This window comes from Magnolia sinica, chromosome 19 (genome assembly GCF_029962835.1).
Source record: "Magnolia sinica isolate HGM2019 chromosome 19, MsV1, whole genome shotgun sequence".
Taxonomy (NCBI): Eukaryota; Viridiplantae; Streptophyta; class Magnoliopsida; order Magnoliales; family Magnoliaceae; genus Magnolia; species Magnolia sinica.
This window is the reverse complement of record NC_080591.1, coordinates 14,219,441-14,234,686: the sequence shown is the minus strand read 5'-3', so window position 1 is coordinate 14,234,686 and position 15,246 is coordinate 14,219,441. Positions and strand designations below refer to the sequence as shown.

General features: G+C 37.5%; 1 protein-coding gene across 2 annotated transcripts in view; it reads left to right on the top strand.

Moving 5' to 3' along the window:
* LOC131235470 (magnesium transporter MRS2-F-like) overlaps positions 1-15,246 on the top strand; it is a 43,315-nt gene that overhangs the window by 18,867 nt on the left and 9,202 nt on the right. For both annotated transcript variants that reach the window (XM_058232655.1, XM_058232656.1), the window contains exons 4-5: positions 789-934; positions 5,880-6,015. In XM_058232655.1, coding sequence (XP_058088638.1) covers positions 789-934; positions 5,880-6,015 — 282 coding nt within the window. The remainder of the gene's footprint in view (positions 1-788; positions 935-5,879; positions 6,016-15,246) is intronic.

The following is a 15,246-nucleotide window of genomic DNA, read 5'->3' as shown; positions in this document are numbered from 1 at the left end:
TTCAGATTTTGGATATTTGTTTTTTTTTAATAAGGATATGATACTCTTGCCCAATGTAGTTTTTTATTTTCAATAAGCCAAGAACTAGTGGAGTCTTGTCAACTATTTTGAAGCACATGATTAACAAGTGAAACCAATGATAGCTTTGGTTTATTGAAATCTCAACTCCGTTCCTTGCCTCTTATTTTGTATAATTTTATAACTTTTGCTTTGGCATTGCTGCTAAGTTGGGAAACTCCATATTCAACTTGGAATGCTGATAGTTCTAAGAACAAATTCTGTTAAATCCTTTATCAACTTACACAGGGAAAAGAAAATCTCCAAACCCTATCATAGATTGATCAAACCATGGTTTGATCACTGATAATATTCAGAAAGATAAGGATAGGTAGATTTTCCTTTTTTTGCACAAGAGCTACAAGGTATATATGCTTACCCATCAAGCTTGACCTTATCAAATTTTGTCCTGATTATTCTATGCTAAAATTAGTTGTACCCAACCACTGTGCTTGTTACAAAATACTACCCATATACACTTATTTTACCATAATTGTGTCATTGTACAAATATTCTGCTCTTAGCATATGTTTAACGCCCTGGACCAAACACTTATTTTTCTTAACGCTTTCATTTTTTACCTGGATTTGGCTTCTCAGTTAATAACTATCAGTTCTATTAACTGGCTTCCTATTAATGCCACGTCACTAGTTTCCAGGATTTTCTTTCTCTTTTTGGTACTTTGAGTTATACGCCACCAATCTTATTTGTTCTATCATTATCTTTTCTAGGTGAGAGATGAGCTTGAACATTTGTTGGATGATGACACGGATATGGCTGAGATGTATTTGACAGATAAGCTTGATCATCAGCAATATGAGGAGACCTCCTGGAGGGATGAAGTAGATGATGATGCATTTAAAATAGATGATGAAATGTGAGTCAATTATTTGTGTATCATGTGTGGATATTCAACTTCATTGAGCTCTGTGAAACATTCTTGCTGCCCATCAATCCACTACAAAAATTCTAGATGCATCAATTAATGATTTCTCTTTCACATGACCTGGTTTTTAGTTTTTACATGGCCATGATGGAACTATACATATTAAAACTTTTAGGAGTCATTATGCTCTGTGGCAGTTGACTTTTTTTAGACATGATGGTAAAAAATCCAGCTATATAGAGGTTGATATATCCTCAAATTTTCTTTCATAGAGAAGCTGTGAAATTTATCCAAGAAAAGCCAATTACGAAGTACATGATCTTGGTTCACAAGGAGGGCTGAAATCCACATACAAAGCTGGGAACACCCAATGCTGTAGTTAGTGGAAAAGCTTGCTAGGGATTTTGCTTCTCCCTATTATCTACCCACCTACACTATGAAGTACAAGATTTGTGCAAAGGACTCATCAATCCACTTTCTTACATCAGACCCTTTTTGCCCATGAAACAACATTGATGGAAGTCTCCTACTAAATTAAGATGATTAACCCTACCTCCAACTTGGGAGCATTTTAAACCAAAGAGGAGGATATCTTATCCTGGCAATAACAAAGCCATTGCACACTGTATGCCAACTTATCAAGAAGAAAAACTACTCTCTTAGTTGCTACAACTACGTCAAAATGAGTGAAAATGAGTGACTTCTTGGAATTTGAGAGAGAACGATGCTTAGGGAAACCACTTGACCAATATTATAGTTCAGAAACCTTGTGTTTGATTACTCTAGGAAACCAAAATCATAGAACCATCTTTGGGTGTGACCTTTTCTATATATATCTAGGTTTTACATATTATGAAAAAACCTTCCTTTTGGAACTCTATGGGGGCATTTGGATCCTCAGTAATTTATTTAAACATCAGAAAGGAAACCTCTCAGCAACATTCCTTTTCATGCAATCGAACATCAGCATCTTAGTATTTCTCCTAGCAGTTTGGGGTTGACTTTTAAATGGCAGATTGGCAAAAGTTCTAAAGTTGGCTGCCCACCTGATTATTACTCGGACTCTTGGGTTCTTTCTTATTAGGTGATAAGCACAGGCACCCAAGTTGTCATTGAGACACAAACAACTCGATCGGATAAGAAGTGTAAAGGGCAGCCTCAATGAATAGTAGGAAGCCCATTAATGCATGTTTATCAAACACCACTTGCAAGCCAACACTATCATCCCCAACACTGCACTTGAGCCTAACTACCTAGGCAGGATCTGATGACAAAATACCATTCCTGCATCTCTAGCACCAATTATAATTATTAACTATGTGATTGAATAGAACAATAACCACGAATTGCATAAACTATTTCCCTATACGTCCAACAGGTCAAAGAACAAAAAAACGACTACAATCTACAAACACAGCTTTAGATAAAAACTATTCGGGTGTGCAAAATACAGTATCCTATGCAATGTAACATACATGTCTTCAACAAGAATTTTGAGGGATACAAAGAGAAACACTGGCATAAGTATGCACCGTGAAAAGGTACATTAATGTCTTTTTACCTACAATATAAAAGCAACCCACATGATAAGATGTGCTATGGTAAGTAAAATCACAAGGGTTTGTTTATGCAACTGATAAAAGATCTTTTCCATGCAAACAATGTGGTGGATCCGTGGATGTCAAAATTCTATGATTTACAATTTATGATTTAGGTCAAATCTTAGGATAAACTATTTGAATTCTACACTAAATCCCTTCTTAGATGAATCATACAATTCTATAATTCAAATCCTATGATTTTCGATCAACTTGACTCTTATTTTTTACATTTTGTGTGGCTTTGAATCTATGTTTTTAAATTGGTAGAGGCTTTGAGAATCTTCTAAGAAGGGGCAATTGTTTTATTTAACTCTTTATAAGACACTAAATGATGGATCTCCTCTTCAGCCTTAAATTGTGGAGCTTTCTAATAGTTTCTTACTTCTTGACTAGTTGAGACACTGACCTGATCTATGAATTATTTGGAATGCTTTTTTGAATGGCTGTGGTCATGGGAACTATTGTAGTAATGGCAATTAGGATTTGACTTCAACTTAAAGACGTATAATTTATTTTTTACATGCATCTCGTAATCAAAGTTTTCTTGTTGTTTGTTGTGTGTTTTTCAAGGATTCCATTATGTGATTTTTAACTCAAAAGGTTTATTTGATTCTTCATATGATAATGGAAACTTATAAAAAAAAAAAATTTCCCTTCTAAACCTCATTAGGAATTTGCATGACTTTGATTGTGAAAAATGATGGCTTTTATGCTTCATGGGGAACATTATTTTAAAGTCATCAAGTTGTTGTCAATAAATATGTTAATTGTATAGCATATCTGCATGAGACTTTAAATTAATGATTTGGCACAGTTTTTAAAAGCAATTCTTTTTGAGTCCTCAAAATTTAGACTTTTTGGAAAATCCTTTTGGACTTCCAATCATCTCACTTTCTTGATAATGTTACTCTCTATTTTGCAGTCAAGTTTTTCAATTTAACGCTTAGGTAATTTACTTTATCAGAACCTTTGAAGTAATGAAACGACAACATTTCGCTTGATTTTTATTGAAAGAATGTTACAAATGTTCTGTAGTTATATATTCTACATGATCTAATAGTTATGATGATAGTTATTTGATCCCATCCTCCTTTTTTATGAAATTATGAAAACTATTCAATTTTTTCTATATTTTGTGAAAAAGATGATAAAAATTCTGCTATTTTACAATCTCAATCCTTAAGATTTTACAATCCTATTAAGCTATCAAAGTAATTGGATCATTTGTTTAATGTATGATGGAATCAATGAAATCCTGGAGTCTAGAAATCCTTGTGGGGGGAAAGCAAAGGAACTTCATGAGTCATTTTGAATGGTGAGGAAAACTTACTCCCCCATATTGAAAAACGTGTACTAATCTATAAGCATGGTAACTTCTTTGGGGCTTTCGGATTGGATGTTTCGGGGAACAAAAGTTATTAGGACCCAAAAGCAGAAACCAACAGCTCTTTTTGAATGGCAAGGAAACTTTCCCAATGACCCGTAACATGAAACTTAGCTCTTTTCGAATGGCAAGGAAACTTTCCCAATGACGCATAACATGAAACTTACTCCTCGTAATTGAAAACAATTGGATCATTTGTTTAATGTATGACGTAATAAATGAAATCTTGGAGTTAAGAAATCCTCATGGGAGAAAGCAAAGGAAATTCATGATTCCCTTTGAATTGCGAGGAGACTTTCCCAATGACGCATAACATGAAGCTTACGTCCCCATTGTTCGGACTCTTCGGAGTATCCCCGATATTATCGAAATATCTACAATATTATCCATATCTCTAGCTCAGAAATACCGATAACACTGGTAGCAACATCGATAACACTGGTAGTCTTAGAAATTCCAGGTATTGGCAATATATTGCTATGTGTCACCAAGATTTTTGATTGCGTAAATTCCAAGTGTCGCTTGTATCACTAATTTATTGATATCGCCAATATTTTTGACTATGTAAATTCCAAGTGTTGCTTGTATCGCCAGTGTATTGACGATATTTCGTTAATATCGTCAATGTATCGATATCGTAAAAAAATCTATTTATTAAAAAAAATTCCATTTCAAATTTTTATGGGCACATGGTTGTGTATAGTGTTCAAATTGTTGATGAGAATATCGATCATATCACGATGTTATCTTTATCACAACGTGTGTGATGTTGAGACCAAAATCTTTTGTTTTCTTTCCAGTTGTCGACGATTTCTCAGCAAAATATCATGTGTGATATTTTGAAATATTGACGGATGTTTGGATGGTTGGATGGATAGATGGGATTGTTGGATTGGTTTCTTATGACAACATAGGCTTTTAGCCTCCCATTAAATGGAAACTTATTATGTATACATTATTTTTATAATTTTTTGATTCCTAAATATGCAAATATGTGTATTTTAACATCTCTTGAAGTTTCATTGAAAAATTCTACTGTTTTCCCCATTGTTTCCCTCCATTTCCGGTTATTGGCGAAATCGATATTGTTTTCGTATCCCCGGCTAGTGAAACTTGCAGTGATACCGATACTTCGAACACTAACTCCCCATAATTGAAGTATGTGTACTGATCTATAAGAACGGTAAGTTTTTGGGGCATTCGGATTGGCTTCCTCCGGGATCAAAAGTTATTGGTGCAAAAAGCAAAACCCAGCCTCTCTTCTATGACTAGATACATTTCTGTTGTCATCATTTTGTAAGTCTTTATTTAAAGAACTATTTGCATTGTGAAGTCTTGTACTTATGAATGTTCTCAAAGAAAGGGATCTTGAAGATGCCAATAGGGCTGATGAATAGAAATACCACTTGGGTATCCGGTAACAAATGAAAATCCAATAAAAAAAGGTCCTCAACACATTACAGACAACTGCTAATGACTTTTCTATTTTATCCTTTTTCTCTCTAGTTCACTATTGTACTTTGTTCTGCATTGTTAATTTAACCATTTTATCTAGTCTAAGGGAGTGACATTGTTAGCACTTAGTAGTATCCTAATTATCATTCTTATGTTCCATCTAATTGATGGTATCTTTTGACACACCTTGCAAAGAGTCGTCCTCTCTAATAAATAAAATCATGAGATGCATGGCATGGATCTAGAATCCTTCACAAAAGGATCAACATAGCCATAAAAATATAAAAGCATTGCTAATTCTTATACAAAACCAATAGATATGGCTGCATTTAAGGTCTGCAAAATGTTTATATGTGTTTTATATGAATTGGAATATTTAGTATCAATGGAAAATGAAAATGCTTTTACCATTTGATTGAAGATATTTCTTGCAATATTTCCTGTAGTCCGATTCGATTCTTTCTTAATGTGTTTTATCGTTTTGGTTGCACATCAGGGATGAAGACTCTAAGAGCAAGGCCAAAAGCAGCTATATAAGCTCGAATGGTTTTAAGCCGAATATTGAGGAGCTAGAGATGCTTTTAGAAGCATACTTTACACAAATAGAGGGCACCTTAAGCAAATTATCAACTGTACGGCATGCTTCCTTTTGGTCATTTGTGGCCTGTTCCCTAATTCTATGCAAATGCTCATTTTTCAGCAAAGCATCTCCTTACCATTATTTGTCTATCCTTCAATACTCATGTTTATGTCTTGCTTGGATGCGCAAGTGATTTGAGTTGCAAACATTCAGTTTTATGAAGAGAAAAAGACAAAGTGAATGTTTTGAAGTGTTCGTGATGATGAAATAGCTTCAACATCTCAATGTAGGCTTCCATGATTTGGAAAGTGGTGTATAGGATGGAAAACTTGTTCGTGAATGGTGTTGTGTATACCATTGGCTATGGCTCCCAGGTTAGATTCTGGGAGGATACTTGGTGTTGGGTAAGACCATTTTATTTTGAATTTTTTAAATTGTACATGCAGGGTATTGCCACTGAAAGAAGTGAAGGTTGGACAATGTTATTCATTCCTAGATGTTAGCTGGTGTGGATCCTGAAGTTCTAGACAAATCTTTGAGACGATGGGATTGATGACTCTTTTCGCCCTTCGCTAGTTGCAAGGGTGCAGCTGGTATGTAGTGGTAATTGGTAAGGACAATTGGAGGTGGAGATATGGGGCATTGGGAATATTTTTGGTGTATCCTTTTATGCATCATTTCAACAAGGAATGAATGAATGGAATGTAGCTCTGATGTCATAAATTTGGTCATACAAGGAAACCCCGGGGTGATTGCCTTTTGGTAGTTGATTGGTAAGGTAAGGTTCTTACTATGAATCATCTAAGAAGACGTGATAATTATTATTTAAATCAATGGAATGAGAGAATGAAGCGAATAGAAGGAACAAACCAACAATTATGTTGTTGCTTTCTATTCGACAAAGTGACAATCTACTTCAATATGCTTGTTTCTCTCATGGAAGATTGACTATTAGCAATGTGAATGGCAACTTGACTGTCACAACAATAACACTTACAACCTTTTTAGAGTTGGCTTTGTGACTTGAGGACCTAGCTTGTTTTGAGTTACTCCAAGCACATGCACAAAACAAACACATTCATACACCTTTGAAGGAAGAGAAAATAATACCAACTTCGGTTTTAAAACTTCCAATGGGAAATTGACATCAAGAATTGGAGTGGGCATCCTATTTCTACATGTAGTAGTGAGTATTGCTTCATCCCAATATATTTTAGGAGATTCCATACTTGAGATATTTTTTTTAAAAAGATTCATATCTGAGATGATATACCTAATAACCTCTAAAAGATGATGGTTATTTCTCTTAGCCATCCCATTTTGTCGAGGGGTATAAAGACATGAGTTTGTGATTTTATACTATTTTCTAGATGGTATCTGTGTAGATCACAAGGTAGATGCTAATGAGCATTCTCGGACCTAACAACCTTTATTTTTACCCAAAATTAAGTCTATACCAAACATTTTCTTAATGGATGGAATTTCATCTCTCTTTTCATAAGATATCTAGTAAAATGTGAGCAATCATCAATAAAAGAGATAATATTTTGGTGAAGGTCCCACACATCAGAGTGGATAAGAGAGAAACAACTAGAGCTCTATTTTATTGGAAACAACAAAAAATAAAAATAAAAAAATCCTTATAACGTGTAAAAAAAACTAACATTTTTCATATTGAGAATTCAAATCTCTAACAAATTTGTTTAGAAAAAGGAACTGAAGCGAAAGGGAATAACACGAAAGAGTATGTTATAGATGTTCATCCTCATTGACATTAGACGACTCATGAACAAAAGTAGACGAGCCTTTTCAGTCTTCAACAAGTGTTGTCTTCATGACCGCTGCCAATATGCTTCCTGGTTCTTATGTCGTCAATAACATAGTAAGACGAAAAGAATGGGGCAATGCAAGCCAACCTCTTTGTGAGAGAACTAATAGGCAACAAATTGGATGGACAACACCAAATAGGAACATTAGATGGTAAAGCTAAAGATGGAGACAGTTACTACCCTCCCTTCCTAATGGAATCAGAGGATGATCCATCGGCTAATCTTCTACCACTAAAGATGGAGGATTAAGAAATGAAACCATCCTTCTTTCTTGTGAAATGGTTAAAGGGACCCCCAGGGTGATTGCTTTTGGGTGGTTGGTTGATAAGGTAAGGTTCTTACTGTGAATCATTTTAGAAGGGAACATGTAATAATTATTATTTAATCCATGATATAAGAAAAGAAAAGGAATAGTAGGAAGAAGAAAGAGAAGGAAAAGAGAGCTTAACATCTCTTTCTTATCATCTTATGTTATGTTAACCCTAAACAAAACTTAATAAAAATATGGTACATCACAGGAGTATTAAAGCCCATGGACCATATGTGATATTTCTAACAATTACTAATGATGCATTTTGTCTTTGGGAGGTGGAAATTGGGATCATCTTTTTATTCACCAAACTTTAATGATGGATGTGTGGTGGCGATTTTCTTTTACCTTTGTTGGTTGGGGTGGGTGATGCCCAAGTTAATCCTGGGTTTGTGGGATCTTGGAATTGGTGAAGGCATGGTGAAAGAGGGCAAGCTCTTTGGATATAAATCTTTGCTAGGAGGATCATAAATGATTTGGAAAGAAAGAAAGAAATGACATAATGTTCAGTAACAAGGTAGTGAATCTGGAAGAGGTGTTTCAAAGTTCAAGAAGGATGGTGGCATGGCTTACATGCTACCACATGTGCCCATTGTTCAAAGTATCCCCGATATTAAGATAATATCCTCAATATTATCCGTATCTCCAGCTCGGCAATACCTATTGTCAGATTTGCTCAATGACCCTCAATCGAGTGGTCCTTTTCTTATATAGAAATCATTTTCCCTACTTACAATATATCCCTTAATTGCAGCATAACAGCAACCTCTATATCCCCTAATTACAACCCTTAATTACAGCATAACAGCAACATCTATATCCCCTAATTACAGCCCTTAATTACAGCATAACAACAGCATCTATATCCCCTAATTACAACCCTTAATTACAACATAACAACAACATCTATATCCCCTAATTACAACCCTTAATTATAGCATAACAGCAGCATCTATATCTCCTAAATACAGCCCTTAATTACAGCATAACAGCAGCATCTATATCCCCTAATTACAGCATAATATCCCCTAATTACAGCAGCATCTATATCCCCTAATTACAACATCTATATCCCCTAATTACAGCACTTAATTACAGCATAACAGCAGCATCTATATCCCCTAATTACAACACCATATCCCCTAATTACAGCACTTAATTACAGCATAACAGCAGCATCTATATCCCCTAATTATAGCCCTTAATTACAGCATAACAGCAGCATCAATATCCCCTAATTACAGCCCTTAATTACAACAATATATGGTACAACAATATATGGTAGGTTTGTTGTCTATCCTACTAACATCCCCCCTCAAATTGATGCTGGTCGATCAAGAAGCATCAATTTGCCAACAAGAAATTGATGACGTAGTCGTGTCATAGCTTTGGTGAAGACGTCCGCTATCTGAAGATCGCTTGAGACATGTGGAAGAGAGATAACCCGAGTATCAATAGCTTCCCGTATAGAATGACAGTCCACCTCAATATGTTTGGTATGCTCGTGATAGACGGGATTGGTAGCGATCTGAATAGCACTCGTATTATCAGCATGAAGAGGAGTGAGAGTAGACTGAGGAAAACCTATTTTAGCAAGTAAGTCAAGGAGCCACATAATCTCTGAGCAGGCTGCCGACATGGCACGGTACTCGGACTCGGTCGAAGATTTGGAAACACAATCCTGTTTCTTACACTTCCAAGAGATAAGTGAATCAACAAGAAACATACACCACCCGGTGACAGACCGGCGAGTATCAGGACATCCTGCCCAATCAGCATCACTAAAAGCCACAAGGCGAAGAGGAGTACCAGACTACCAGTAGAGAAGAACAAGCCACGGTGAGAGAAACCCCGGAGATATCGAATAATTTGGCGGACTGCAGCAAGATGAAGGTGGCGAGGAGATTGTAGAAATTGACTGACTGGCTGGACAGCAAAGGAGATGTCAGGTCGTGTAATAGTGAGATAATTGAGACTACCAACTAACTGTCGAAACACCATGGGATCAGGAAGGAGATCCCCCTCCTCACGTCGATACTTGACATTCACTTCCAAAGGGGTATCCACTGAAGAGGAGTCCTGTCAACTAGAAAAGGAAATCAAGTCCTCCGTGTATTTATGCTGATGCAGGAAAACCCCAGAGGAATCGGACTGAACCTCCAAACCGAGGAAATACCGGAGAGGACCAAGATCCTTCATATGGAATGAATCATGAAGATTTTACTTGAGTTGATCAATGAGGGCAGAATCAGTCCCAGTGATGACAATGTCGTCGACATAAACTAGAAGAAGAATGATACCAACAGAAGTCGTTCGAAGAAATAACGAAGAATCATACTGGCTTTGGATGAAAGAAAATCGAAGGTAGCTCGGAACTTATCAAACCAAGCCCGGGGAGCCTGTTTCAAACCATACAGAGAGCGTTTCAGCTTACACACATTTGACGTTGATGACGAGCAGAGGCCAGGAGGAGGTGTCATGTAAACATCTTCCTGTAAATCACCGTGAAGAAATGTGTTCTTCACATCCATCTGGCAAAGGGACCATCCCTGAGAGGCTGCAATGGCAATAATAGTACGCACAGTTGTCATTTTAGTGACAGGAGTAAAGGTCTCCTCATAGTCAACCCCATACTCCTGGCGGTTACCAAGGGTAACCAAACGAGCCTTATAACGGTCCACAGACCCATCAGGTCGAAGTTTCACAGAAAAAATCCACTTACACCCAATTAGCTTGACATGAGAAGGACAAGGGACCATGTCTCAAGTCTGATTTTCTTGAAGAGCTCAAAGTTCTTCCTACATAGCATTTCTCCAACACTCATGTTTATCAGCTTGTGAGTAGGAATTAGGAATCGATACAGTTGATAAGGTAGCCGTGAAGGAGGTATGAGGGAAACCATACCTATCCGGTTGATGAGAAGTACGGCCAGATCGTCGAGGAGGGTGCAAAACGGGATCAGGTGGCAGATCAGACTCAGGAAGGGGTAGAGTTGGTCGACGACGTTTATACACAAAACCAGGCTTGAAGCGTTCAGGAGGGCACATCAAATCATCAAAGTGAGGAAGAACAGAAACTGCAGGAGATGATGTAATAGAACTAGGAAAGAAATATTGATGCTCAAAGAAAACGACATTACGAGATATATGAAATTTATTGGAAGAAGCATCATAGCACACAAATCCTTTTTGAGATAAGTTATATCCCATAAAGACACATTTCACAGATTGCGCAGAGAGTTTGTGATGTTGATGCGGAGGTAGATGCACAAAACAGACAGCCAAAAGTGTGTAAGTCAAGAAAGCTAGGGTGTTGTTTATGCAGATGATAGAATGGAGAGTCGAAATTTAGCACTTTAGAAGGCAACCTATTAGTCAAGTATACTGCTGTAGCTAAAGCTTCAACCCAAAATTTAGGAGGAACAGAAGATGCAAGTGACAAGGTCCTAGCAACATCTAACAAATGTCGATTTTTGTGTTCAGCCACGCCATTCTGTTGAGGCGTATAAGGACACGAGCGGTGAGAAACAATTCCTTTGTGACAAAGAAACTCAATAAATTCATGAGACATATATTCTCCATCAGAATCAGATCGTAAAGTCTTAATGCTAGTGGTAAATTGATTCTCAACATATGCTAGAAACGATTTGAAAACAACAAAGACTTCAGACTTATAGCGCAGAAAATATTCCCAAGTATGCCGACTATGGTCATCTATAAATGTCACAAAATATTTATAATGAGCATGAGAAATGACAGGAGTAATGCCTTATACATCATTATGAACAAGGTCAAAGCAATTCTTTGCCCTACTCCCGGAAGAAGGGAATGGAAGAATCTTACTTTTTCCGATTTTACATGTAGAACAATCAAAAGACAAAGCATGAAGCAAAGAAGAATCTTTTTTTCCCAACGAACCAGAATTCAGCAAATGAGATAAAACAACATTGTTTGGATGGCCTAAACGTTTGTGCCATACTTCACAATTATTGGAAATAGTAGTACAAGCTAAAGAAATGATAGTAGGAATGGAAACAGTCTCCCAACTTTAGGCCCCTTCGCTATTGTCCTCCCCAACCCCGGATCCTGCACATGACAACCATCACGAGAAAACTGAACATTGTAATTATCATCCACTAATTGTCCAACCGAGATAAGACTCGTAGAAAGCCCAGGTGATACAAAAATATTAGTAAGTGATGGTGTGATATCACCAACCCCAGTAATCGGTAAACGATGGCCATTAGCAACTTGAATATTATAAGAACCAGTGTACTTACGAACATTGCTAAGCATATTAGGAGAACTGGTCATGTGATTGGATGCAGCAGAGTCAACAAGCCAAGATTGAGAGGGTATAGTACGTATAGTACCCTTACCTTGCAGCCCTAAAGCGGAAAATGCCGATACAATTATTTGCTGCACCATTTCTGGTGTAAGGGCAGGTGTAGCAGCAGTGGAAGATGACACTGGAGTGAGATTTTGAGTGTTGATTACCCCATCTGAAGTGTGGCCAGTAGTAGTAGCATGATAAGTATTCACGGGTCGGTTTTGAGGACGTGTTGGGCATTCTTTGATGATGTGCCCCTTCTGTTTATAGTAGTTGCAGAACTTTTTAGCACAATGGGCAGCAATATGCTCATAATCTTTACAACTGTAGCACTGAACTGTACGCATGTCTCGAACCCTCCCTTTGCCTTGAGCAGCGTATGCGACAACATTCTCTTGTGGAAACAAAGATTGAGTAAGAAGACGTTGTTCCTCTCGAAGAAGTGCTCCAAAACACACGTCAAGAGATGGTGAAGGATCCCTGTGCATCAGGTTGGAGTGAATAGACTCGAATTCTGGCCTTAGTTTCATTAAAAACTGGTCTCTTTTGCTAACTTCATGAACTGCTTGAACAATAGAGAGGGACTCGGTCGACACGTCGGCATGCACAATGTCGGAAAACTCAGCCCAAAGATTTTGAAAACCACAGAAATATTCCTGAACAGAGAGTGTACCTTGGGAATAGGAAGCAAGATCAGTTTCCAACTGAAATCGCCAGGCGGAATGATCGTGATGATAAACCTTTTTCAAGTACTCCCACATCGATTTAGCCGTCTTGTGCGGCCTTAAATTGAGTATAAACAGTGGATCAATAGACCCAAGAATCCAAGTCATCACGCGAGCATCTTTCACCTTCCATTGAACTAACGTCGTAGGATCGGTAGGCACTGGATCACTCCCATCAACATGACCCCACAACTCCTTTCCCATGACAAAAAGCTGAAACTGAAACTCCCAGACAGCATAATTCTTCCCTGTAAACCGAGTTTGAAAGACTTCTGAGTTGGAGTTGTTAGCCATAACTAGAATCTCTCGAAATGCACCAAAAAAACTGCAAACCAAAACTTGGACCCAAGAAACTAGAAAACCAGAGCCTAAAACCACGAAGATTGGACCAAAGACAAGGTTGCAGAGAGTGGCTTTGATACCATGTCAGATTTGCTCAATGACCCTCAATCGAGTGGTCCTTTTCTTATATAGAAATCATTTTCCCTACTTACAATATATCCCTTAATTACAGCATAATAGCAACCTCTATATCCCCTAATTACAGGCCTTAATTACAGCATAACAACAACATCTATATCCCCTAATTACAGCATAACAGCAGCATCTATATCCCCTAATTACAGCCCTTAATTACAGCATAACAGCAGCATGTATATCCCCTAATTATAGCATAATATCTCCTAATTACAACAGCATCTATATCCCCTAATTACATCATCTATATCCCCTAATTACAGCCCTTAATTATAGCATAACAGCAGCATCTATATCTCCTAATTACAGCAGCATCTATATCCCCTAATTACATCATCTATATCCTCTAATTACAGCCTTTAATTACAGCATAACAACAGCATTTATATCCCCTAATTACAGCATCTATATCCCCTAATTATAGCCCTTAATTACATCATAACAGCAGCATTTATATCCCCTAATTACAACCCTTAATTACAGCAATATATGGTACAACAATATATGGTAGGTTTGTTGTCTATCCTACTAACACATATAACACTAGTAGTATGAAAAATTCCAGGTTTCGGCAATATATTGCCAAGTATTGCCAATGTATCACGAAGGCAGGGGGATCTTATATCCCCATATTTGTTCATATTGATAATGGAGGCCCTTAGTGGAATGATAGAAAGAGGAGCCAAGGTCAACTTGGTTAATGGATTCAGGATGGATAATTTGGATATTCAGGTTACACACTTACAGTTTGCTGATGATACATTATTATTTTTTGAAGTGGATGGATCAATCATTGTATGCTTTGAAGCGGTATTGGGTTTGAAGGTAAATATCAGCAAAAGAGAACTATTGGGGGTGGGTATCTCTAAGGAGAAAGTGGAATCCTTTGCGAGAATTTTCAAATGTAGGGAGGAAGCTCTTCCTACCACGTACCTTGGTCTTCCTTTATGTATTGGTAAACCCACGAAACATTTATGGGATAAAGTGGTGGAGAGATTTGAAAGTAAATTGTCCTAATGGAGGCGTAGCTACTTATCTTTGGGTGGAAGGTTAACTCTAATTCAGGTGGCAATGTGTAACCTTTTGGTTTATTATATGTTGTTATTTAAATGTCCAAAGTTGGTGTCGAGCGGGATTTCTTATGGAAGGGGGTGGAAGACAATCACAAATTTCATCTTATGAAGTGGGAGGAAGTTTACAAAGTGTGGGATCAAGGGGGAGCAGGGTTAAGGAGTCTCGAGGTCGTGAATTTGGTCTTGTTAGGGTAATGAGTTTGGAGGTTCGGAGCGGATGAGCGTTCATTTTGGAGAGAAGTGACATGAAGGAAACATGGGGTAGATGAAAAGGGTAGGTGGACAAGGTCATCCTCATTGTATAGGTCATCATATCTTTGGAGAGTTGTGGCATCGATGAAAAGCAATGTATGGGAAGGGGTAGGATTCCATTTAGGGGATGGGAAATCTGTTGGGTTTTGGGAGGACATTTGGGTGGGGGAACATAAGTTGATCTAAAATTTTCCACGCTTAGTGAGGTTAGCTTTAGAGGGTGGCTTCTATGGACAAGTGCTTTTCCATCAAATAGGAGCAAGTCCTTTGGGCTCCGCCATGTAGAAG